The 24,852-nt window shown below is 47.7% G+C and overlaps 1 protein-coding gene across 44 annotated transcripts in view; it reads left to right on the top strand.

Annotated features, from left to right (window-relative positions):
* The window catches only part of EHMT1 (euchromatic histone lysine methyltransferase 1), a 128,895-nt gene extending 104,270 nt beyond the window's left edge, over positions 1-24,625 (top strand). For all 44 annotated transcript variants that reach the window (XM_068914329.1, XM_068914305.1, XM_068914326.1 and 41 more), the window contains 11 exons: positions 1,561-1,662; positions 2,472-2,576; positions 5,333-5,487; positions 6,402-6,569; positions 6,967-7,111; positions 8,515-8,592; positions 9,754-9,869; positions 12,274-12,360; positions 16,792-16,870; positions 20,743-20,918; positions 23,152-24,625. In XM_068914329.1, coding sequence (XP_068770430.1) covers positions 1,561-1,662; positions 2,472-2,576; positions 5,333-5,487; positions 6,402-6,569; positions 6,967-7,111; positions 8,515-8,592; positions 9,754-9,869; positions 12,274-12,360; positions 16,792-16,870; positions 20,743-20,918; positions 23,152-23,335 — 1,395 coding nt within the window. In that variant the 3' untranslated portion in view covers positions 23,336-24,625. The remainder of the gene's footprint in view (positions 1-1,560; positions 1,663-2,471; positions 2,577-5,332; positions 5,488-6,401; positions 6,570-6,966; positions 7,112-8,514; positions 8,593-9,753; positions 9,870-12,273; positions 12,361-16,791; positions 16,871-20,742; positions 20,919-23,151) is intronic.
* Positions 24,626-24,852: the final 227 nt, after the last annotated feature.

Raw genomic sequence — 24,852 nt, 5'->3', positions numbered from 1 at the left:
TAGTTCCATGCTGGGAAGGGGGAAAGGGCAAGCACGTGCAGCCTCATGCTAGCCACTGTCCTGAGCATCTCGGAGCAATCCAGATATCTCTCATCTGATTTACTCATTTCAAAGAGAAAAGACGTTTTTAGTTTGCGAGGGTACAGGGAAGGAAAAAAGCCCTGAGCTTGCAAAAGCAAATTAGAAGCCTGAGATCACTGTAATAACTTCTGAAGTCTAGACTAGTTTATTACGTTAACTAGTTTCTTGCACCAAATTAGTCATCTTTTGAGAGTAGCAACATTGCAGTATAAAATTGGCTCCAGCCATTTCCATGAAAAACCAGAAAGTTGACTGCTAAGTATGTTCTGTCCCCAGCCTGGAGCAGCAGGACTCTTGGGTGGCTGGGGACAATGAGAACAGCAGGGTGAGGGGTGGGAGCTTCTCAGACCTCTGAGGTGAAGATGCTGATCCTGTTAATAGGACATAATAGCCCCGCTCAGGAACTGCATTTTAAAATACGCCTGCTCTCTGCAGGGTTGAGAAGCTGCCCTTGTCTCATACTAGTCTATGGGAAAGCTGTGGTATTATTCCAGTGTGTGCCGAGCATTTAAGGGAGAGTAGAAACCCCTTCTTTGCCCCAAGGAGCTCACTGAGTATAATTCCTGAGCTGAAGCTTTCCATCCTTGCGCAGTGAGTTGCTCCCTAGCGCTGACCCACGCTCTCTTCTTGGAGTAACGTCCAAAGCAGAGCAATCATGTTGTTTTCCAGTCTCTCCTCTCCTCCTTTTATTTCCTGGTCTCTGGGCCTTCCTATATGCTTAGCTCTTAGGATATAAATGTCTGATAAAAATCAGACTGCAGCCAAGATTTTTGGTGTTAGTGTGGGAGTGTCTCCATCATGACTCAGAGCGCCAGCCTGTCCATCTACACCAGACTCTGTATTCAGAGCTCCCAAAGGCAGTTTTCTTTTCACCCTTCGCTATTCTGTTTTATCCTTTATCTCAGTACACGAGTGCAGGCATGTTGGGGACTTGGCCTTTCTGTCCCTGTGCAGCGCACCCCTCTGCCCTGCTGCTTGTGCAGAGCGTTGGTGCTGGGATAAGTGCATGTGCTAACGAACACAGCAAAACCTGTGGGAACGTAGCATTTCTGGTAGAGAAGAGGCCGTTTTTCCGATGTGTGGTGCTGTGCCCGCTGCAGGCCCTGCCTCCGTAAAGGAGCTTCTGCCTCCCCTTGGTTCTCCAGCATGTGCAGCGGCCAGAGAGGGTCCATCAGCCCAGCCAAGGGTTTGGGGTGCTCCCATCCTTCGCAAAGGAACCTCTTCCCGTAGCCTTTGCTCTCTCCTCTTCCTGCTTGGCACTGGTCGCATGTCTGAGCTTTACATGCTCCCTACGCTCAGTGCTGGTGTTGGCTGCCGCTGCTCTCTAACTGCATGGCAGTGGGCCGGAGGCTTTTGGAGTCCTCTGCTGTGGCCGTGAGCTTGTCTCGCTAGCGTTGCTAAGCATCATTATTGTTGTGTAGAAGTGAGAAATGCTGAGAGGTGACGTTCCCTGAACGTTTGTTCTGTGATTGTGTCCAGGACGCAGAGGGATCCACGTGTCTGCACTTGGCTGCCAAGAAGGGGCACTATGACGTAGTTCAGTACCTTCTCTCCAACGGGCAGATGGATGTCAACTGCCAGGTAAAGGCTTTCTACAAGGCACAGAAGCTGCTTTGCTTAGGTCAGGAACCTGAGTCTTACCAGCATGCTGTCTAGACAGCGGTTACTCAAACGCAGTCCTGCTCCTGGGAGAATCTGAGGAAAGCTGTAGCCTGGCAGTGCCACGAGCGTCCCATTCTGCCTTGCCGGAGAAGGCGTTCCCATCTGCTGACCTGATGGAAACTTGTCTTCCATGTGCCTCCTTTTGCAGTTTCTCCTTGATGCTGAATCTGATCGTGGAGCCTGTTTCCCCAAGGTCCTTGGGTCACTACCCTGCCTTTTAGCAGAGGGATGGGTTTGTGACCTGCTTTGGGGATCGAGGTCTAGCCTGGCACTCAGGTGGCAAGCTGTCATAGAGGTGATCTGCTGCTGCAGGGTGAGGCAACGCTGCCTTAGGTATTCCTCGTTCTGGGAGAAGGCCAGCTCTCCCAGGCTGCTCAGTGATCTTTTATACAAACTTCTACATAAGCTGGATGTTCGTTGTGCCTTTTGGTGAGTCAGCTGTATTTGAACACCCTGGAGATGCATTGGCAGTGTGCTGAGCTGCAAATAAGCTCAGAGTCTGCTGAGGTGTATTGGTTCAAATCGTTCTGGGTGCTGGAGGACCATGAGGGACCTTTCTCTGCAGCAGTGTAAAGTGAAGGAGTGTTATGAGACAGAGGAGGGGAGGGAAGGGGTCTGTGGCCCTTAAGAAAGGTGCAGCCTGCTGTGGTTGCCAAGGGGCTTGTGGTACTCAACAAGAGACCATCTTGCCTGTTCTGTGTGTCTCACCCTCTCCTTTCCCTCCCCAGGACGACGGAGGCTGGACGCCTATGATCTGGGCCACTGAATACAAGCATATTGAGCTGGTGAAGCTGCTGCTTGCGAAGGGGTCGGATATTAACATTCGAGACAATGTGAGGTTCTTCCTGGAATCCGTTTCTGAAATAATCCACTATCTCCGTTTAAAAATCAAATGAGCCCAAGAACGCAGTTTGCAGGCTCGGTGCAGGGAGGCACAGTGGTCTCTTGACACAGGTGGTCTGAGGGTGGTGAGTGAGCAGTGTCTGGTGGGAGACTATTTTTCCCCATACTCTAGGAAGAAGCCTTAGAAGTTGGTAAGAAGGCCTTTCGCTCCAGCTCTTCTGGCATAGCACCTAAAGGTGCTGTAGCTCATGCCACAGGTTGTAGTTAGCTCTTTGCCTAGCTGCTGCTAATCCACCTGGCTGTGCCTGTGCTGTCACTTGGACGCAGGGCAGATCCTCCTCCGGGCCAGAATGACCTGCTTCGTGTTGTCCACAGGCCGGTGTGCACTGGGCTTGGGTTGAGCTGTGCAGGAGGGCACAGGCTCGTACTCCTTTAGTCTGGATAGACTGGGCCGATGCTGCAGCTTTTCCCCCAGCAAATACCCCAAGCCTGGTTTTTCTTAGGTGTAACAGGTGTGGACACCAGCATGGACAGAGCGTGCCCAGGCCAGCAGCTCAGCATGCTTGAGCTTGCTCTTGGCTTGCGCTTTACCTCTGTAAATCCTGCTTTACAATGGGGCTTACTCCATACCAAAGGCAGTCGGACTCCCAAGTGAGTCTGACTCTTGCTGGGAGCTTCATTGGCCCAGCAACTCTGAATGTCTGCTGTGCCAGCCATTTTCAAAGGAATTGTTTCAAGTAGACAGAGATAAGGTACAAGGCGGTAACAAGGCAGATGACTGGGAAGAAACGAGAGAGCATCCAGGCGTCCATTTAGGAGATGCATTATATGAGCACTGCTGCTTTTCTTTTTTCCTGGTAGCATCTTTCTCACGTTTTCCACTTTGTCTCTAAAGTTATTGAAACCCAGAAGTACCCACAAGGTTAGCTTGGGTGTGGACCAGGGTGTCATGAGCTACTCCAGACTTTTGCCTGAAGGAGATGTGGGATAGTTTGAGATGAGCTGCCCCTCATTTATCACTGCTTTCTGCTCGCAAAGAGTTTGCAGTGAAGTACCTCACCGCCCTGAGTTCACACTCTAGCATACCTCTAGCATGGCAGTATGTTCTCTTGTCCAAGGCTGCTAGTCCCTTTCTAAACCTAGTGGATAGAAGCAGCTGTTTCGTATTTGTCGTATTTGTCTCCCCAAATGCCTCTTTCTGTGTCTGTTGGATGTTGGCAGGAATAGGTATTGGCATGTTTATCTTTGTGTGCTCAGAACCGGCTCCAGCTGTTCTCAAGGAGTTGTCTTCCCCAGCCTGAAAGTCCCTTCTCTGGAGGAGCCTCCATTTCTTGGTGGCTTGAATCGTTCCAAGGCAGGTCCTGATCTGGCACAGTTCACAAGAGCAAAAGTCAAAGGGGGGGGCAGGGCTTTTTGGGTTGTTGCATTACTGCACAGCCCTGACGCTGACTCTGAAAAAGACTGACTTGTCTGATCCGCTCCAGAAGCCCATGGCTACCAATTATTAGATCATACGTTAAACGGTGAAAAAAGAATCATCTCAGTCATCAATTTACTTGCTAGAAAAATATCCTCTTAGCAGGTGTACGTATCGCCTATCTGTTACTGTAGCTACAGTTTGGTGTCTCCTGATTGCAGTCATTAAGAAGCGGCGTTACTTGCCCTGAGGAACAACCTACTCGGGGAGAAATGCTTTTGATTGTCATTATGCTGCTGTTAGGCAGTAGCTGATGTAAAGTAAAGTAGGGGAATCTAAATATGTGCTGTGCGTGTAACCTGTCTGAGCAGCAGCATTTGGTGTACAGTCCACTATTTTTTCCCTTAGGTTGGTACGTGATACGGCTTAGGATTTTTCTCTAGAGGTTTTTGTAATGGGAGGCAGAAGCCCAAAGAAAAAAAAAGGTCCCCCACCTCCTTGGTATATGCTAATAGCCTCTCCGTTTAAGGAAAAGATCTGAGTTAAGTTGCAACGACTAAAGGATGTGCTGTTTTTGCTTTAAAAAAAAAAAAAAAAGTTACGTGATCATCACTATCACTGCACTGTCCTGATCGGCATCTTTAGAGCTTGTCATGTGGAAGGATTCTAAAGCGTGCTGCAAATTGCACTGTAACAAAAAACAGTATCATCGCTTAAAATATCTCTATCAAAAAGATGAGTGTTCAGCTATTTCTAGTGGTGCTAGTGAGAGATGAGTACATGCAGTATTTAAGAGATGCCTGAAGCTGGATTGATTGCTTTCCCTGTGGCTGCTGGTTCACTTTCTAGCACCTTCATACACCCTACAGCTTGTGTTCCGCTCTTTCTCGGCAAGCTCTTTTTTTCTTTATACTTTTCCAGCACTGGGAGACATGCTAGCTTTGCTGCGCGCCTGGGCTGGATAGCTCAGCTTCTAGCCTTTTCCAGCGTGTTTGTTCATGTCTGTCACCTCTCTTGTGGATTGATCCAGATTGTTCTGTGGCTCAGAGACAGACGATTTGCCTGCATGTATAAGGGAAGCGATGGACCGCTTTGTGTGCAGCCTCCCCATCCTCCATGTGTGGAGGCGGCTGGAGTGAGAACTCCCCCCGCGGTTGCGCAGAGAATTCCCCGCCGCCTCTGTAGTTCCAGCTCGAACGAGCAGTCTAGTGAGGGAGAAGTCAAGCCACGTGTTGATTGCCCCAGATGCAGAGCGAAAGATGGTGAAGTCCCAAAGCAATTGGATGTTAATGCACTAAACAGCCTCCACTTTGTTTTCTTCCCTTCCAGGAGGAAAATATTTGTTTGCACTGGGCTGCTTTTTCTGGCTGTGTTGACATAGCGGAGATATTGCTGGCTGCTAAGTGTGATTTACATGCAGTGAATATTCACGGAGACTCACCCCTGCATATTGCAGCCAGAGAGAACCGCTATGAGTGTGTTGTGTAAGTACAGCTCCAGCCTCGCCACTTTCCTTCCTTCCTCTGGTCACTCTTTTATATCTGGGTGCTGGGTGACGAGCTCCGGGGAGACTTTGAAATGCTTTTGCATTTGAACACGAACCAAAATTGGGAGGGAGAGTGTTGTTTCTCCATTGTCCTGACCTGCTCCCAGGCGCAGTGGGTCTGAAGTGCCAGGGACCTGATTCTTGCTTGCCGTAAAGCTTTTTCTCTCCTCTCAAAGCAGAAAGAGGTCTTCAGTTGGATGTTATTTTAATTCCTGTTCGCTCCAAGATTGCTTCCTGCTGCTAGAGCTGGTGTAAAAAGATCAAGAAATTGGGGGGTAGGCCTGGAGCCTTGAGCAGAAGGCTTGAGGCGCTGAGCCTAGCGTGAGCATCTCAGCACAAAGGTGTCAGGCACCCTAGATGAAAGCTTTTTTGCAAGTAACGTAGCGTAATAGGGTAACAGGGCTTTTCCTTTGTTTAATCGCTACTTCGAGTAAATTCAGTATGTTTACTCCCAAGAGCTGGTGAATACAAACAAGGGCCAAGTCCAGTACCAGTTTCTGATGGGACTCTTCTGTTTCTGGCCTACTTTTCCCACGCGTCTTTCCTGGCCAGAGAGAGTTTCCAGTCTGTTTGCAGTTAGGCTGGTTACCAGCAAGTGAGTTGTCATGCCTGAAGCGAGGCAAGGTTTGTCCTGAGCTCTCTTGAGTGCTAGAGCTTCAGTCTCTTGCTTTTGCCAGCACCTTCAAGGAGAAGGATCCAGTGAACCATGCCTAATAAAGAAAACTCAGGTGATTATTCACTATTACAGATTCTTCCTAGTCCCTTAAGGACTAGCTGGAGAAAGTGATTCAGCTCTTTTTCCCCTTGCACAGTTTCTCTTGGGGATGATTATCCTTTGTTGCTGTTTTGCAGTCTCTTTCTTTCCCGTGGCTCGGATGTTACTTTAAAGAACAAGGAGGGTGAGACTCCACTCCAGTGCTCCAGCCTTAACTCTCAGGTCTGGGTGGCTCTGCAGATGAACAAGACTCTCAAAGAATCATCTACGGACAAGCCTGCCCAGATAGAGAAGGTAGTGAGCAGGTGAGAATCCAGCTGGCTTTTCTTATGGGTCATAAAATACAGCTCTTTCAAGGGGGAGGCTGAGAGCCTGGTTTCAGAAAGAACTGTAAGCATATGCTTAGTTTTGGAGCTGGTGTGAAGGTCAGCTTGAGCTTAGCAAGAATTAGACACATGCTGATCCAGAATGTGGTTTGTAAATTCATCATCCAAATGGAAATATTCAGAAGCACAAAGAGCATTCCGTAAGGCAGGATGGAAAAAGAATGAACTCAGTTTTACTCTGAATTGCTTTCAAGCTTTGAATGTTCAGTGATAAAAGACAGTAATTCTGCTCCAGGATATCATTTGAATGGTCCCTTGTTTGGGGGAGCTCTGCTTCTGTTGTGTAAAGTGACAGTTCTCTTTCTCCCACCGACAGAGACATTGCCCGGGGTTACGAGAGGATCCCAATTCCCTGCGTCAATTCAGTGGACAGTGAGCCCTGTCCTAGCAACTACAAATACGTTTCGCAGAACTGTGTCACCTCCCCAATGGACATTGATAGAAACATCACTCATTTACAGGTGAGGGATTGGATGTATGCATGTTTTTTTTTTCCCCTGTCCTGGTGTATGTGTTAGAAATGCTGTGGTGCAGCTCTCAAGAGAACAGACGTTCCTCTTCAGCTCTTGGAACGAGGATGTTCGGAGTGTTAGCATGAGGACAAAAGAGGGATTTCGGGACACTTCTCTGCTTTCTATTTATTGAGGAGTTGGTTCTGTATTCAGAATGGGCGTGTGTAGTCCTAATATTTCCATCAAATTGCACTTAGGTTGTACTCCCAAACTCCTCCAGCTCTTGCTCTAGGAGACGGGATTCTGTTTTGCTTCCTTTCCTAGGCTTAAGCTGATGTTTGTGTTCAACTGTATGCTGTGGACGTAGCATCAGCCATCTGGTGCTGGCTGATGTGGCTCTCATTTATCTCTTTCTTCTGTTCTGGATATGGAGAGTTAATGAATTGTTTGGAGACCATCTGATTACAGAAACTGTAGGGCAAACGGAGAAGTAGTCTGAGATAGTAATAATGCAGAGTGTTGCTCGTGTTTTTTTTTTTTTTTTTTTGCTGTGATGTTTCTCCGATACCATGGAGATAGTCGCTGTCTGCAGTATCCTAGAGTACCATGCCACTCAGCTAGGCATAAACCTGCATATCCCGGAAAACTTCAGTAGGACAAAATGCAGCAGCCTTATCTGCTGGATAACACAGTTACCATAAACCCTTCACTCCCGCGGCATGTCCCATGCTGTCTTCCTAGTGATTACAGTGTCCAGGCCAAGACCTTTATTGTGATAATGAAAGTCCTTAGCAGGCCGAGTTGTGAAAGCAGAGGTGGGAAAGCGTAGAACGAGGGCGACCCACCTCTGGGTGCAGCTCTCAGGGACCCGAAGTGAACTTCCCACGACCAAGATCCGTTGTGTAGATGGTGATGGGACTACGTCAGCTTGGGGACTGCTGGGGAAGAAGCCAGCTGGAGCACCCGTGTGGGAAGAGGCAAACAGCTGGGGATGAATGAGATGTACCGTTGCATCGTCTCCCACCTGTGGTCCCTTCTCAGAGCTTTTCTTGTCCTCCACAGCTCATAGGGCAAGGAGGAAGGTTAGTAGTAGTACTAGGGGGCTCACACCCGTGAGAAATGATGGCTCCGCAGTTCAGTATAAGATCCCTTCCTGCAGGCTGGAGTCCTTCGATGTTCAGTGCGCGCAGATCTAAAGAAATGAGTACAAATTGCGCTGAATTGTTGAGGCTGATTATCTTGCTGGCTAATGAGCTAGAGCAAGGGCCTCTTCTGGAGGTGCTCAGGAGGCACTCCAGCAAGAGGTGGGAGAAGGTGAAGACTTGTACTTTCCCCTCTGGCCCAATTACAGAAGTTACTCTCTCAGTTATGCTTGAATGGCTTTGGTTCAATCCCTTTTTCATCTCTTTCAGTATTGTGTATGTATAGATGACTGCTCCTCTAGTAACTGCATGTGTGGCCAACTCAGTATGCGTTGCTGGTATGATAAGGTGAGTACATAGAACTGCATGTTTAGTTAGACCAATGTTTGCAACCTGGATTTTGCAAAATTCAGTGTTTATAACAGTACCTTAAACACAGTTCTTTGCACAACTCCTCGTTTTGTTTTAAAGTGCCTAACGTTGTAGTCTCAGCTTTGAGACATATGCGATAAAAACAACAACAAAATGCCTGTTCAGGGAAGCTTTTTAATGTTATTTGTTTATGTTACTGTCATGCCAACTGAGCCATTAATTATACCCATGTGATAGAGAGCGTTTAATGACCCATGCGTGAAATCAGCTTCCATTTCAGAGTAACATAGGAAATGCTGTAATGTGTAAACAGAGGGAGGGTAGTAGGGAGCTTTTGCTTGCTTTTTATTTATTATGAGCCTTCCTGATGAAGACAGCGTAAATATGTTTTAACTGCCAGAAGGCTGGTTTGTTGTGGGTAAGCATGCTTGAATCCATCCTCCCGGGAGGTTTTGTTGCTTATATTTGGACAGGTTCTGCTCAGATCAGAAGTTCTGTGAATCTCTGCAAGTTTCTCCCCGGGGGAATATTGGCATCTTTCTTTGCTTTGTAGCCATCTTATTTACATGTTAATAGGCGATTGCACCTTTTGAGCCTATAAAGCCAAACTTGTTAAATATGATGGACTGTGACTATCACTTTCTTAATCCTTTGTGGTTGGTGCATAATTGAACTGCAGCCTTTTTGGGAGGGTTTTTTGGGAAAGAAACGCGGTTCGCAGAACTTCGGTGTACTAGGTAAACTGGAAATTTAGGCCTTATTCCAGAGACAGACTTAGTGTCCGCTTCTCCCTTCCAGCACTGCAAAATGATAGTGATGGCTACTGGGTTTTGCACAGCACTATAAGATTACGGTTGGTGTGTGGTGGGGCGATGCCAGGCAACAAAATCTAGTCAGTCTCTTGCTGTTTGTCAGCTGTTTCTGATAGCGATGAACATGCCGCTGTTGAGGTAGAGCAAAGCCTCTTCAGGTAGTTGAGATCGGACTCTCTGTTTTTGGGGAGGTTGGGGCATGCATCCACATTGTGGTTGTCTAGCCTGTTTTACGCTTGGGGGAAATCTGCTCTGGCCTGCCTCTGGTTTGGAAGGGTCACAGGAACAGAAAGCTAACCCAGTCTTGAATGCATCTCCTCTTCAGGATGGCCGACTCCTGCCTGAATTCAACATGGCTGAGCCGCCTCTGATCTTTGAGTGTAATCACGCATGCTCGTGCTGGCGAACCTGTAGGAACCGGGTGGTGCAGAATGGGCTCAGGTGAGAAGGAGGATCCGAACGCAGCTTATCTTGGGAAAACAACACCAAACTGGAGAGCTTCCTGGCTCTCTAGTCTCTGCTTGTCTGTAAACCTACGGAAGCCAGGACTTCCAAAGATGAGACAGAAGTGGGGCAGGTGCCACCACAGAGTGGTGGGAAGCAAAGCAGCGAGTTCCTGTGCACTGCTGGTGCGAAAGAAGCAGAAGCAGGTTGATGAGATCAGTTAAGATTCCCACTCTGCCTCTGCCCCCATCACATGGGAACTGTGGTGATCTTTAGTCAGCCTGACCATAAAACATAAGTGGCTTGTGGGTTTGCATGAGCAGCCAACATGTAACTTTTCAGATGGAGATCTCTGAGGAAAATAAAACCAGAAGAAGAGAAAATCCAAAACCTTAATTCCGAAAACATTTTAAGTTAGCAGCTTATAGGAGAAATATGGGCCAGCATACACAGACTTGGCTTCTTAAAGTTCCCAGAGGGTTGGCCCGATTCCCCCTGAACTGGATAATTGAATACCTGTTGGCCTTAGTGCTGCAGATTAGGCCATTTGTTATTTTGGTGCCAAATTAAAACATTAAAATGTTTTGCTTTGGATCTTCACTTTGGAAAAGTTAGCCACTGTATTAAATGTAATAGGACGAATTTCTACAGAATCATACCGGAAAAATTACTTTTTCGGGTTTTTTTTTATAGTACGGACCACACTTCCTTGCAAACTTGGTAGTTTCAATGACATTTTGCAATGTTAAAAATAAATTAGAAAAAGGCTTGATGTGTTTCCACCAGAACTTTACCCCCCTCTCTGGTTTTTCTCTGCCAAGCTCCTCCGGTGTATTTGTGGGTGTTTATTTAGGAGCTGTATAATTAGGTCTGCTGCTTTTGCATTTTTTGCTTCCTAAAGTTTTTCTGTGAAAGACCGGAAGGGCTGGAAACCCAGCCACGAGCCTGGGAGACCGAGTCTGTCAGGAAGCTCGTGGTAAGGCCTGTCGCATGGCAGAGCAGTGCTTGAGGTCGCTCTGGGGGGAATCAAGGAAACCTCCTGGGACTGGGTCTGCAGCGTGACACGTGGGTGCTCCCTTTCCATTTTCAGTGCTTCCTTTATCAGATTTCCTCCAAATTAACCCTGCGCAGCAGTGCACACGTTTCCATCTGGCAAGCTGACCCAGCTCAGCCGGAAGTCTGAGAAGCGAGCCACGTTCCCTCTGCTGTGTGTATCGTCCCCAGCAGCAGGGCCTGCGATCTGAGCTCGGCTGCCTGTTCTGCTGGTGATGACCGAGGTGGAATAGAGGGGAGCTTCCGCAAGCCTAAAATACAATGTTATAAGCAGTTTTTCTGAGAGTGATCATTCCCTTGAAACCGTGTGTTGCCCTGGTTAAGGCTTCAGGAGCTGTGAGCAAGTATGGGAGAATGGTGCGGCCCCAGAGAGTAGGGTGGTGTGTGAGCTGGCAGTGCAAAGAGGGGAGGAGTGGGTGGGAGGACGAGGAGAGAAATACTGGAAAAAGCAACAGGGTGAAGTTAAGGTGAACATCAGATTTCTCTTTATTCTGATAACCGCATTGCTGAAAAGTGGGTTTTGGTTCCCTAGGCGGGGGAGAGAGCATTCCCTAGCCCTGGCGATCGTTCATCCTGCACTTAACTCAAGTTCTGGCTGAGCAGGAGGCAGAATGACTTACGGGATTGTTTCTCTGCCTATAAACTATATCAGTAAAATTCCATAGAGCAGCTATTACACCAAGAAGTTTCAAGGTGCTGCATTTCTTCCTTGTCTTTCAGCCAGGGAGTTGGATATGATGGAGTGGCTAAATGCACTGGCCTCTGCAGAGGGCAAAGGGCTCAGAGCACTTAGCTCAAGGTGTTCTTAATTCACCTTAAGCTCCCTGCCTTCCCCCTGCAGCACACCTCCTTTTAGAGCTACAGTGCTGTAGTTTCCTTTCTGCTATCCCTTCCTTCCTCTGAGTGCTGGGGATGTGTGTGAAAGGGAAGGATATATCAGTAGTGTGATGCTGCTGTCCCTCAAGTAAATCATCGGAGGTGTGACAACACAGCATCCACTCCCGTACCTCTTTTCTCAGCCTTTAATTTGCCTGGTCACTGACTGCACACCAACATGAAGCACAGCTGGGATGAAGGGTTAGCAGCACCCGTCCCTTGGCCCAGCCTGTTCCCCTCGAGCGCGTGTCTGCTTGCCGAGAGCAGCAGCGGGAGAGGAGTGTACAGGCATGTAGCGGCGCCAGCGTGAGATAGTGAGATAAGGATTGCATACTGAAATCATCTCTGAAAGTGAGTTTTTGCTGATGGAAAGTTGCTGTTTTTTCGCCCTTCGCTCTACAGAAGTCTGTTGTCTTTTCTGTGGAGTGCTGCGTCTGCGGTCATTAATGTGGCTTCCCTTCCTGTTTTCCAGGACTCGATTACAGCTTTATCGGACGCAAAAGATGGGCTGGGGTGTGCGAACAATGCAAGACATTCCACTGGGAACCTTTGTGTGCGAGTAAGTTATTCAGCTTTCATTAGCTCGCGCAAAGACATCACTTCCCAAGGGCTTGGATGGTTTGTGCTTCACTCCTTTTTAAGGAGAGGTTTTCACGCAAATCAAATTGACGTCAAGCAGAGCTGTCTACCCTCCGTCAGAGGTTTCCTGATTCCATTTCCTGCTCTGTTTGCCCTTTTCCTCGTATCCTTAAGCTCTCTCCACTCCTTTCCATCTTGCTGGGATCTGCAGTCAGCTTGCAGTTGTGGGCTCTGTGTTACCCCTGCGAAAGACAAGGGGTGGGGAAAAAATTGATTTGGTTTGTGCTGAAAATGTCATGTTCAAGCCGTGTGTTCACCAGGGTTATGGCACACTTAAGAGGTCAAAGGAATTTGGAACCATGTTTTTTTACTGGACCTTTTTCCGTAGAATACTGACTTACCGAGAGGTTTTCCAGTGTCGGAGCTCGATTTTAGTTTGATTCAGCAAGACACTAAAGCACTTGGCTTTAAGCACATGCCTAGGCCCTGATTCAATAAAGTACTTAAGAACAAAAATGTTAAGATTTATGTCAAGTGGAAAAAAAACTGCTGTTGAACTGCATGGTTCCTTAGGCCTTAAAGTGATATCTGTAATTTATTAAACATTTTGGAAAGTGTTGTCTTCATTGTGATATTGCAGTCATTTAAGATCTTGAATAAGATCCATGTGAAACTCATGTTAGGAGCTGCAAGACCATTAAATGTTTTTTTTTTCAGGGTTAAAGCTTAAAGCCAGGCCGTTCATGGCTATAAAGTCTAAAATCTGTCTTCAGGTGGAGCTCCCTGTTAAGTCGCAGAAGGCCTGTGTGTCCTGGTTACAGCAAACTCTGCTCCTAAAGAAACAAGGCGCAGACTTTACCCAATCCAGCTGGATTGTTAACAGAAAAGAGGAATAAACGGTTTTACACAGGCAGCCCAAGGAAACCAGTTCTGCGCGACGGTGTAATTAACACAAATGGGCGCGTCGTACACGGCATCAGGGCTGATGGGGTTCGGATACCACAAGCGCACTTAGCTCTTCCCTTGGCACTCGCCAGAAGCTGCTGTCGTCTTCATTACCTAAATGAGCTGGGTACTGACAAACTGAGCTGGCCTGGGTCTCGCATGGGCACGTCCTTTTCCCCCGTCCCCATCGCTCTCACGCACATACGCATCGTTTGCACAACTCACCAGCTGCAGACCTTTTCTCTTCAAGCTAACTGCATTGATTTCCTAGCTATGTTTTTTTTTTTTTTATATGCAACCTGTAGGCTTTTTTCTTCTTTTCCTCACCTCTGTTAAAGAAACTCCAGTGTTCGCAGTGCTTGGAGGCTGTTTGCACACAGTCGTTCAGCTCTGGTGGCGCAGCATTTTGCATTAACTGTCAGGAGCGGCTCCCTGTGAATGGCTGGTCATTTTATACTGGAAGTATTACTCTCTTGCTTTTGGAAGGATGCTAACTGTTTTGGCATCAGAAATGACTTCTATTCCATAATTTTATGTGCATGCCCACGTGGGGAGTAAATCTGGAATAGCTGCAAAGGTTTTATTTTGCAGAACTCCTGGTCCCTAGTGCTTGTGCAGACAGACCTGCTGTGTGTGTAACTGCCTTCCTTACACACGTACTGTTCACATATTTTCAGCCTGCCCTCTACTTCACGTGCCTTTCAGCTTTTCTTCGCGATCGCTCAAAAATTATTTCCCTTCCCATTTCTGATTGCAGCCAGTCCCTCTGGCGAGGCACAGCAGGCGCTTCTGCAGGAAGCGTTTAGCGGTGTCCAGAAGCCGTTTGGCAGCTGGGAGCAAGGCGAAGCCAGCCCGCTGCGGCTAGCCAGCCCTTCTCCGCTTGTCTCAAGGGCTCCCCAGGCCGCAGAGTGAGGACGGCTGCCGTGCAGCCCTCCGCGAAGGGCCTCCGCTGCCTTCGGCACGGTCCCTCAAGCAGCAGTTCCGCCTGGGGGACGTAGCAGCGTTGCCCTCTGTGCCCGCTCCGTGCTCGGAGGAGCGTTGCAGGCCCTCCCGCTCGCGTACGCTCAGGAAACCTGTGTGCTCAGTGCAGGTTTCTCCCTGACCCCAGGGTCTGTCGTTACACAGGACTTGTTGTTGCTCCTCTGGCGCTAACCGTTGGCTGTGGGGTGTTTTGAATCTGCTGTATTTATGTTTTTTATGTTATGCTTTCTAAATAACAGAAGTGCTGCTGCCGGAAATGGTACAGCTGGTTAAGTACTTTTATTGAAGAGCCTTCGAATTAGTGGGACGCGGAGAGCAGAGGTCCGAGGAACTGCCCTGCTCCTTATCCCATAGTGGTGGTTTGTGCGTTGCTCTTGCACCCTCTCAAAATTCCCTGATAGATCCCACCTAGATTGTTTCTGTACAAAACAGTAATGGGCTAATGAGAGACCGTGGGAACAGAGCCAGGTATTTTAGCCACACCTTCCGTCAGGGAAGCGCCAGGCTTACCTCCTCCGGCACCAAAAGAAGAGAAAGGCTGGAGCCTGTACTTAGGGACTTCTTGTTGCTCGTGATTTTTGCATGGAGCGCGCTCAGGTTTTGCAGTCATGAGGGACGGTGTAAAGCTCTGAGAGGTGTAGCTGCTTGCCATCAGCACTAGTGCTGAACGTCTTGCAGAGAAGAAAAACACTGTCTTGACCTCAGGAGTTCCTAAACGAAGGGCTGATGCTCCTGCTCTGTCCTGCAGTAGGAACATGTAACGCTTGCAATTCCTTCCCGTAATTTTGGACCCTGGCATTAAGGGAACTGTTTGTATTCGTAAGCATTGCTGGAAAGGAAGACCAGTTGCAGGAGCGACCTTTAAAGGAACATCTAAACAACAACTTTTAATTAGGTTGTGGTATTTTGTATCAGCGAATTGTAACCTGATGTGACTCTCGCTAAACAAAATGCCTCTCCATGCAGCATTATTCAGCTGTTTCTTAGCTGCCGTTGGCTACTGTGTCATGCTACAGCTATTTCCTTCTCTGGCCATAATCTTCCTATTGCTTCGGGTCACCAATGAGTGTGTGAATTCCAGTAATGCTGCAGCCTTACGGGAGTGCTTAATAAATAACAAGATGCAGTGGGGGCAAACAGTAGGTTCACACACAGAAGTAGCAGCCTCCTGGTCTGATGTAACAACTCTGGAAGACTGCTCGAGTTTGGGAACTGCAGCCAAATGGCCCCTTCTCACAGAGTACGTGACGCCTCTCCAGGTTTATGTTTCATGGCTCTCCTCTTCCTAAGCCCTGCAGTTAAATGCTGTCGTGAGCCCCAAGGGGAAATGGATATGGTTGGTTAACACTTCTAAAATGCCTTGAAAGCCCAAAGAGAATGCTGATATAATGGCTACTATCATGGAAGGCTGTGCTGATGCTACAAAGAGTATTTATTTGTATTGAGAATCCTTTGCTTCTCATTAATTAGTGTTGCGTTAAAAGCCCAGGAAGACCTCAGTTATGTGCCAGAATCTACTGTGCTGTTGCCTCTGTCTTGTATTCCTCCCTCTGACTCTGTCCTCGTCCTCTCATGTCTCGTATTTTGGTTGCAAGCTGAGCAGGGCAGGAAGTGTTGAGTAGAAGGCAGTCTAAAGCTGTTTAAGATGGAGACAGACAAACGTGGGAAGACCAGTGCCAGGGGAGTCTCCTCTCTGACCAGGGCTCTGGTGACACAAATGAGATCTGGCTGGAGTGTGGAAGACGGTGCATATATTTAGACCTTCTCAGCAGGTCAGGCCAAGGACCTCATGCTTCACAGTGCTTGGAGGGCCTGATTATGATCCTCCTTACACCTCTTTTTACAACGCTGTGGTTGTTAACTCAGGTCATCTAGTCTTGTTTGAAAGGGATGAGAAAGAAGCCTAGATCCTTTGAGGGATGCTATCAAGTCAGGTTAAAGCTCACCTTTAAATTGCATTAAAAAAAAAAAAAAAGACTTTTTCAGGTAAGTAGCATATGTAATCAGTCAAAATGTCCTGGAATAACAGAGACAAACAGTTTGCATTGGGAGGTAACAGCACAAACATTGCAATATTGTTTAGGAGAGCAGGGCATGAGTCCGACAGTGAACATAAGGAGAATTTAATTATTCCATCGTTTGTGGCCAGCTCAGAATTGCAAAAGGAAACGGAATCCTTGGGAAAAGTAAATTTTTTTGGAAACAAAACTCATTTTTAATGTTAAAAGTGTTGTCCTGAAAAGATTTTGAGTTTGGAGCCAGATTTTAACTGCTGTAAGTTGGCAAAGCTGAGTTCACCTAGGTGGATCTGAAATGACTTACATTGCTGAAGTTATAGGTTCACTGCTGAAGTTATAGGTTATGATTTATAACTGGACTGTGTCCCTTTATTTCCCTCTTACCTTTGCACGTAAGAAAGAGGCATTGAAACTCAAGTTTGTGGTCGCACGAGCATCTTATTTCTGCGTTTTATGTTTATCTGCAGGTATGTTGGCGAGCTGATATCTGATTCTGAGGCAGATGTCCGTGAAGAGGACTCCTACCTCTTCGACCTTGACAACAAGGTACAGTATATGAAGGTGGCTGGTGAGAAAAAAAATGTGGTCTTGCTGCTCCAAAAGAGCAGAGAGAATATTTGCCTCCACTTGGATGTACAGCACTATCTGAAAGCTTGCAAAGAGGAGGACCGTTTCCTAGCTGTGTTTTATTCAAAATGTAAAGAGATTGAGGTAAGGTTTTGGGGTTGCTAAAATAACACAAGGTCTGGCCATGTTGGGCCATTGTGTTAGAGGCTGCCCATGACAGTTTCCGTTGCAAGGTGCTCCTCTCTCAAAACCATTTGGACATCCTCAGTTCAGTTGTTCAGCTTTTTGATATTCAGGTGTGTGTATAGGAGAATGCAGGCTTGCAGCTGAGTTGATGGGCAGCTTTGTAATTTCTTCATAACAGGAAGTTGATGAATGAGCTCAAAGACTGAAAAAAAAAGTTCCCTTGTAAACAGAGGGATTGAATTGTAATTAACACCCAGAATCATGGCTGGACCAGCTCCTAGGTACACCCTTCATCCTTCTTCCTCAGAGAGCAGAGATGCAGTCATTTCCATGCTGCTTCTCACTCCGTGTCAGGATTATGGCGTTTCAGGGTGGTCTCAGTTCTCTAAACAAGGTCTGGAAGATCATGTGCAGACTGAGAGCCGCTCGGATGTTTGCCCTCTCTGAAATATGAACATAAACACGAGGAAGAGTCTGAGCCCAAAGCTAAGTGGTAACTTGTGTTTAAGGAAGGGTTATTTATATAGTGATCCCTGGGATGAACCAGCACTCAACGTGGGCCAGCAGGGCCTGAACTAGAAGCAGAAATTTTGGATGTATTTTACCTCTTAGTACATTAGGTTTTGCTGTATTGATGCACATCCCTGTTGACCTCTAAAGAGTAAACGTTGCTGTCCCTGTCTTCAGCAATCTACTGTAAGATGAAGACCTCTTAAGGTGTCCCCTACTGCCATAAATTGGCATATCTCTTGATGGATTTTTGCGTATCCCATTGAGATGGGGAAGCACTACTAGCCTTTCTGTGTTCCTGTCCCCCAGAGGTGAAATGGGAAGAGCTGACCCAGGAAGTCTGAAGAGCCGTGGGGGCTTCAGCCTGGTTTGTGCAGTTTGTAGTCTGCCTGGGCCTTGCCTTGCCTCCCAGATTAGCCCGCGGGTGCAGCTTTGAGGGAGAGCCTCTGGATTGTCTGTTAATGGAGCCTGCAGTGAAACAAGGAGAGAGGCCTAAGTGCAGTAGCAAGAACGTAGTCTTTTTCAGGATATTTTCAAAGTGGAGCATCTGTCGAATAACAGGCACCCAGTCAGTCGGTATTCATCAAAATAGACCTGTCAGGCAAGCTGAAGAGGGCAGAAGGCAGTGCTGTGAAGGCAGGGGAGAGTGAGAGAGGTCCTCTTGCCTCCTGAGTGGTGGGAAGATAAAGAGGGTCTGAAGGCTCCCTCCTGACAGGGACCTGCCTTGCAGGGCCTCTGAGTGTCTCAAGAACTGGCTGGAGTTTGTGTCAAACTGGCTGGAGTTTGTGCTGTGAGAGTGATGAGAATATTATTTCTGATGTCCCTAGTGTCTCTTGAGAGCTCAAGGCCACATGCATTGTGAATCATCAGGCAAACGTTTAACAGCCAAAACTTACTGCCACTTCTGGGCTTTCAGGGAGGGGAACATAACACGGCAGATACCGTCTGGGCTTCCACTGCTTAAAAGGATAGTTCTCTCATCTCTGTCCTAGAGAACTGGAAAAACATGTTATCTTTGGGAAAGCTGAGACCGAGTTTTAGCTGCGGTGGTTGCTTTCTGTTCAAGTTGCCTGCTCTGATGCTTTTTAGCCAAACTTTCATGGCAAGGTCTCAAAGTATCTTAGGAACACGAAAAACGTGTTTTGCCCTGGTGTTGCCCCAGGGTAGAGCTGGGATCTCTCCTTTATGTAAAAGGAGAATGTTATGTGAACATATGTAGGAAACTGTGCAGAATCATACCCAGCTAACATTTTAAAAATAGGCTTTGTGGTAACTGGACACTTACACAGTGTTGGTTTGTCTCTTCCAGTTTAGTGGTTCCCATGCATACAGACACATATCGGTTAAGGAACTTACCTAAAACATTGATAGACTGCAGTGAAGCCTGAGCTTAAACCCCTTGTGTTGCGATGGTCAGTCACTCCACTGCTAAATTAGGTTTGAGAGTTAAGCCAGCCTTTTCCCAGGTGCAAGCCCAGCTTTTGCAGTCCTTGCTCGTGCACTGAGTCCTGCTTTATTCAGTTAAAGAGAAGCTCTGCTCAGAGCTGCACCCCGATGTCTTTGTGCAGTCTACTGTCTGCGAGGCAAGGATGGCTTTCTCTTGGCTGCCCTCCCTTCTAAGGAACGCCGGTGCCTTCCCGTTCACCATGTTCTCAATTGCCTTTTGACACAACTGCTTACCCAGCTCTTGTGACACCGATGAAGTCGGTTAAACAGCAGTACTGCAGGATCACTGCCCCGAGGATCCTCAGACACCTTACCCTGCTGTTGCTCGTCTGGGAAAGCCAGCAGAAAGCCACATAGGGATTCAGACCTGACCACGAACCCTTTGCATTTCAGCTGGCAATCTGGGTCATTAAAGGCTGTTTGAAATCATAATGCCTTTCCACTTCAAGCACTGAATTTTTTAGGTGTGAGAGGTGAATGCAGCCGTCTTCCGTACAGGCCTTTCACAGAGTCCTTTTGCTTTCTGTTCTCTTGAGAATGAGCCTCATCTCACCCCAGAGCAGGTTCGTGTTTGCTGCTCTTTCTCCCTGCTTTTGCCACTGTGTGGCTCGTAACTTCCCCAGATCCTTGGAGCAGGGTTTTGCGAAGCAGTTTGCTTTGGGAGTTGTCCTCCTCAGCAGCTTTACTGTGAGCTTGCTGCTTGTGTTGGTTAACGCAGCAGGATGCTGGCTCCTTTCCTGAGAAGTACGTCTTGGCTTGTATGGTGGAGAGCTCAGATCTTTCTAGGTGGTCACGAGATATGGTAGTGGGTGATGTTGTCTTCACCCAAGAAGGTGGCATCTGCATGGATAAAAGTGAGGGGGTGATTAGAGTTACTTGTCATTAAAATTAGAGCCTGTAACACTCTGGCGTGGTGTGGGCCCATGTGGATGACACCTCCCCCAGCCACTGGAAGATCTTTCCCTGGGCTCCTGTATCAGTCGGACGGTATAATCTGGCACAGCTCATCCATTAAAGATTGCGAGGTGCTTGCCCAAGAGGGAATTTTAGCACTGCTAATGGATCCTTTTGCTTTTGGCCTCTCTGCAACTGAAATTAGCTTCTGTAATTAAAGTCTCTGCTTTGCACAGTCATTCTCTGCTGGAATAAAAAAGCCCTGAGGGGGTTTCTTTTATTTTCAAAGAAAACAAAATATTACTGCGGTCTGGGCACTTTGGAAGGGGAATTTCTATGTTCTCGCTTTCAGTTTTATCTGCAGAAAACCATGTTTTCTCCAGGCTCTGGCTTTGTGTTTCCTAGCTGTCATGTTCAATTAGGAGGAGAGAAGGGATAGTGGTTCCCCCTATGCAGTGGCTTTTACCCATAAGGTGTTTGTCTACACCAAACATAAATCCCACTATACCAAACTGGTGCTTTAGCAGAGCAGGTTTGCGGAGAGCTGATGTGCCAGCTAACGTCAGGAGCGTTTTCAAAGGTCGTAGGGCTTGCGGGGGCATAGTGCTGTGTGGAGAGAAACTACATTTTCGGGGTACTGTTTAATATAAAAGTGTATGTGTTTAGCGATTTTTAAGCCTGCCCTAGTCTTTCTTTGTGAAGCTCTTCAGGGTATTAGTGGAATGACCTGTAGTTTGGTTGTTTTTTAAACAAATAGCAGTAATAACATTAAAAACAACTTCATGTAATGAAACATTCAATTTTCCTGCCTGTAGGATGGAGAGGTGTACTGCATAGATGCTCGTTTCTATGGCAACATCAGCCGCTTTATAAACCACCTCTGTGAGCCAAACCTCATCCCGGTGCGGGTCTTCATGTCGCATCAGGACCTCCGCTTTCCCAGGATCGCCTTCTTCAGCACAAGGCATATAGAAGCCGGAGAAGAAATCGGGTAGGTACTGCCCTGGTGTGCCGTTCCCACCGGGGACTGGCCACCTGGCTTAGGGGAGAAACGAATGGATCAAACGGTTCTTCCCAAAGGGAGAGAGCTGCCTAAGGAGCAGCAGCCCATGCTAGGAACTGGAGCACGACATTGTATGGGTGTTTTAAAAGGGCTGGGAAGAAGTAATGCTGGTAACGCAAGTGAGTCTGCAGGGTCAGGAAGGGAATTCCTCTCCTGGACATCTCCGCTGCCTTCTAGCCATGTGTGGCCTGTTGCAGCGTGTCCCTTACCTCCGCCCATGGGGAATTTGAAGCACTGCGCAAACCAGTAGTGAATGGTTTTCTACCAGTGTGAGAGCCTGGGGTTTGCCCATTTTATGACGCAGAAAGGCAGCAGTCCGTGGGCTTGTCCTCTGCTGCCGCTGTCATCTTTCATGGCAGAATGTGCAACGTGCTGCCCTGTTCCTGAGCAGCAGAGCTGCACGTGTGCTCCGCGAAGGTGTAAATGGTAACCCGAGGTGCCAGGTCTTTGGGGACTACTGCTGTGTGTGTGCCGTGCAGACCTAGGAGCTGCGCTGAGGTAGTGCAGAAACCTTTAAGGTGTCCTGTTTTGTATTTTAGATCCAGAGCAAAATGACTAGTTGTGTCACTGACTTTATACTATTCCAGTTCCTTCTGTTTTTTATGACATTTACGAGCTTTACCTCCCGTTCCCCCAACCTTTTTCGAAGCAGCCTGAAGTTGAGATCACAAAAAACTACAAAAACCCCATAAACCTAAAAGCTGTAACACCAGCGGCAGAGCTACTGTCCAGCATAGGCCCTGTCACCTCTGTGAGTGCTGAGAGTGCTTCGTGCCGCTTGGCAGAGCACTATGCAAGAATGGCCTAATCTTGTAGGATGCGGGTCAAGTAAGATGTAGAAGAGGGGTTGAAAGGACTGGTTTTGCACCCAGTGGGCTGGTTCAGTTCAAAGGGGATATGGACAGTGGGGTGGGCAGCACATCCGGGATGAGGCAGCACGTCTAGGATGAGGCAGAGTACAGACACCGTAGCATCCTGTGTGCTGCACCAACGTGACTCACTTGGTGCTCTGGCAGGATCCAGTTCAGCCTTGGCAGAAGACGTGCCGCTCCTTTTAGAGGGCCCGGCCCGATTCTGGTCCGTCTTGCTCCAGTTGCTATCGCTGGGAGGCTGCTTATCAAAGTATCTCCTAATCAGAGCCGCGGAGAAGAGCTCTGTGAAAGGTGCCCAGGCTGTGTTAGGGACCTGGAGGTGCTGGAGAGAGTGCAGGTTGGGGTTTGCACCTCTCCTGCACACAGGCGTGGAAAAGAAATCCTCTCTTCCCTCTGATGTGACAGACAGAGTTTTGTTAAGAGGACAGATCCCTCTGGTATCTTTTTTTTCCCCGTATGGGAAGGTGAATGTGTTGTGATTGGCGCTGTTGTGTTTTGTTTCTCACCTCGATGGGCAGGATTTAGGATTGGTATCTTGAGTTGTTTCTCCCCAGTGGACCAGTCCAAGGTGTAGCTTTGTGAGGCGATGCTATGAGGAGGAGAGGAATGTCCTTTCCTATTGTATGTGGGCGGAGCGTCTGTGTAGGACCCCGCACCTTCCCCTCTGCAGTGAGAAGACACCTTGTAGGTCCTTTCACAGTATTTCTCACCGATACAAACCCCACGGCGTCTATGTCCCCAAGGCTCAAGTGCTGAATTTCCCATTCTTTCCTCCTCCTCTGTTTTGTTGCCCCAGGTTTTCTGCATTTATGGCTAGGAAGCCTTGTGGCATGGTGGGCCTAGAGCAACCCTTGCACAGCTCCGCTCCCTGTGAACAGGCCAGGGCTGGATGGCTTCGTCGCCCAGCAGTGGGATTAAAACAGAAAACAGAAATGGGTGTGGATTTGGCCCGAGGTGGATCTTAAAGGCCTGATGGAGAACAGGGGACCCTACCGAGGTGCCAAGGCTGCGTGCACCTGAATTTTCATCTCTCGAACCTGTTCCTCCTGTAGAGGGACAAAAGCTCTGATCCGCCTCAGCTGTTTGGCCCTCTCTCTCTGCGTGCCAGGCGATGTCCCCAGGGTCCCCCCGGCATGGCTTCCCCCGAAGCTCGGTGAAGGCCCAGATCGCCGGCAGCGCCAGGGATTACGACCCCCAAATTGCTTGTGTTGACGCGTGAACCTTTTCGCTCCGGCCCCTGCTTTCCAGTGACCCCCCCCCCCCCCCCCGTTTCTGTCTTTCTCTTCCAGCTTTGACTACGGAGACAGGTTCTGGGACATCAAAGGCAAATACTTCAGCTGTCAGTGCGGTTCACCCAAGTGCAAACACTCGAGCTCAGCGCTGGCCCAGCGGCAGGCGAGCACCTCGTCCCAGGACACCCAGGAAAACGGGCTCCCTGACACCAGCTCTGCCACGGCAGCCGGCCCCTTTTGAGGCTCCGCTCCCCAGAGACTGACTTGTTTTAACCCTATAGATTCACATACTGTCTGAATTTCCATTTAAAGAGAAAACCCGCTCAAGGAAAGCCAAGGGTTCGTGACACTTAGGGCTGTGCCACCGACTGTTACTTGAGGAATAAGTAAAAGCGAATCCCGCCTCCGTGATGTTGTTCTCCCCTCCCCGGTCCTGGAAAGCTGCTGGTTTTTACAGTGCGTGTGGAGGGGTGGCTGTTGCGTTTTTTCCATGCGAGCTGTCCTGGCCTCCGTCTCTTAATGTGCTAAGTGTTGTCAGAGCCAAGGGAGAGCTGCCCGTCCTCCTCCGAATATTGTTAATTGAATGGATCGCTCATGCCAAGTCATCTCCAGTTCACTTGTAATAAACTTTGAATACTTGATGGGACTTTCTTTCTAAAAGCAGGGGGGAGGCCGGGAGGGGGGAGGGAGGTGCTGGCGTTTTGGTTTTCTTGGCACAGCCCAGGGGCAGGTTCTGCTGGTTGTTTTTGTTGGTTTGTTTGTTTTGTTTTTTTTTTTTTTTAAACCGTGAATTTCTCGCACATCTCGCAGGACGTTGCGGTGTGGTCTGTCCCTCTTCTGTCACTAGGAGCTAGAGGGCATTTCCAACAGATGCCTCCTTGTTACCAAATCCACCACCTTAACTCTTTTTCTCTTCTAAATGAGAAGAAATCCACAATACTTAATCCCTGTGGCCGTAGTCTCTCTCTCCTGAGCGGACCGGAGACTCTTTCCTGAGACCCTGTTCCCTACCAGGCTTTCTCCGTTAAAAACCAGCTCTCGTCTACGCCTCTTGGCCATGTTACTGTTTCAGTGTTTGTTTCATCAGTGGAAGGATTTTCCTCTCCTATCACGTTAGCAGTTTTAGAGAGGGAAGGTTGAAGGCGATTGTACAAGACACTAACTTCTTAAGAAAACCAGTTTTCTTTTTTAAAAAAATAAAGTGAATGATATATATATTATAGAGAACCTCGACTCACGTCTGCCGGCAGGGGCGAACAGCGGGCAAGACATGTCACAGCGAGAAGATCCCAGATGCCACCAGCTCATCTGTTCCCATCACTTTTCTCAACGCTGGGCACCTTCGATTAATTTTTAAGCCACACGCTATGAGGTTTAAATAAACTGATTTATTTTTTACCATTACTGAAACATTGGGGACTAGCATTAAAAAAAAATAAAAATAAAAAAACAAAACAACAACAAAAAGAAACCACAAAACAAAAACGGTGCTGATTCTGGTGTGATTTTTGCTCACCACGTGAATATAAACTATCAATTGTATAAAAAGAACAAAGTGATTTTAGTATAAAATGCAGGAAAAAACACAAAACTTTTTTTAAATTGTTAGTATTGTAGTGTGAATAAATTTGCCATCACCTTTTGTGTGATGGCTGGGCAGGTCATTATCTTAATTTTTTTTGCATATATCTTTAAATACTGTAATTAGTGCAGTAACAGTTTTTTTTTTTTTTGTTCATCTCTTCTAGAACATTCATA

The sequence above is a fragment of the Struthio camelus genome, chromosome 20 (assembly GCF_040807025.1).
Source record: "Struthio camelus isolate bStrCam1 chromosome 20, bStrCam1.hap1, whole genome shotgun sequence".
Classification (NCBI taxonomy): Eukaryota; Metazoa; Chordata; class Aves; order Struthioniformes; family Struthionidae; genus Struthio; species Struthio camelus.
This window is presented reverse-complemented; position numbering and strand designations above follow the sequence as displayed.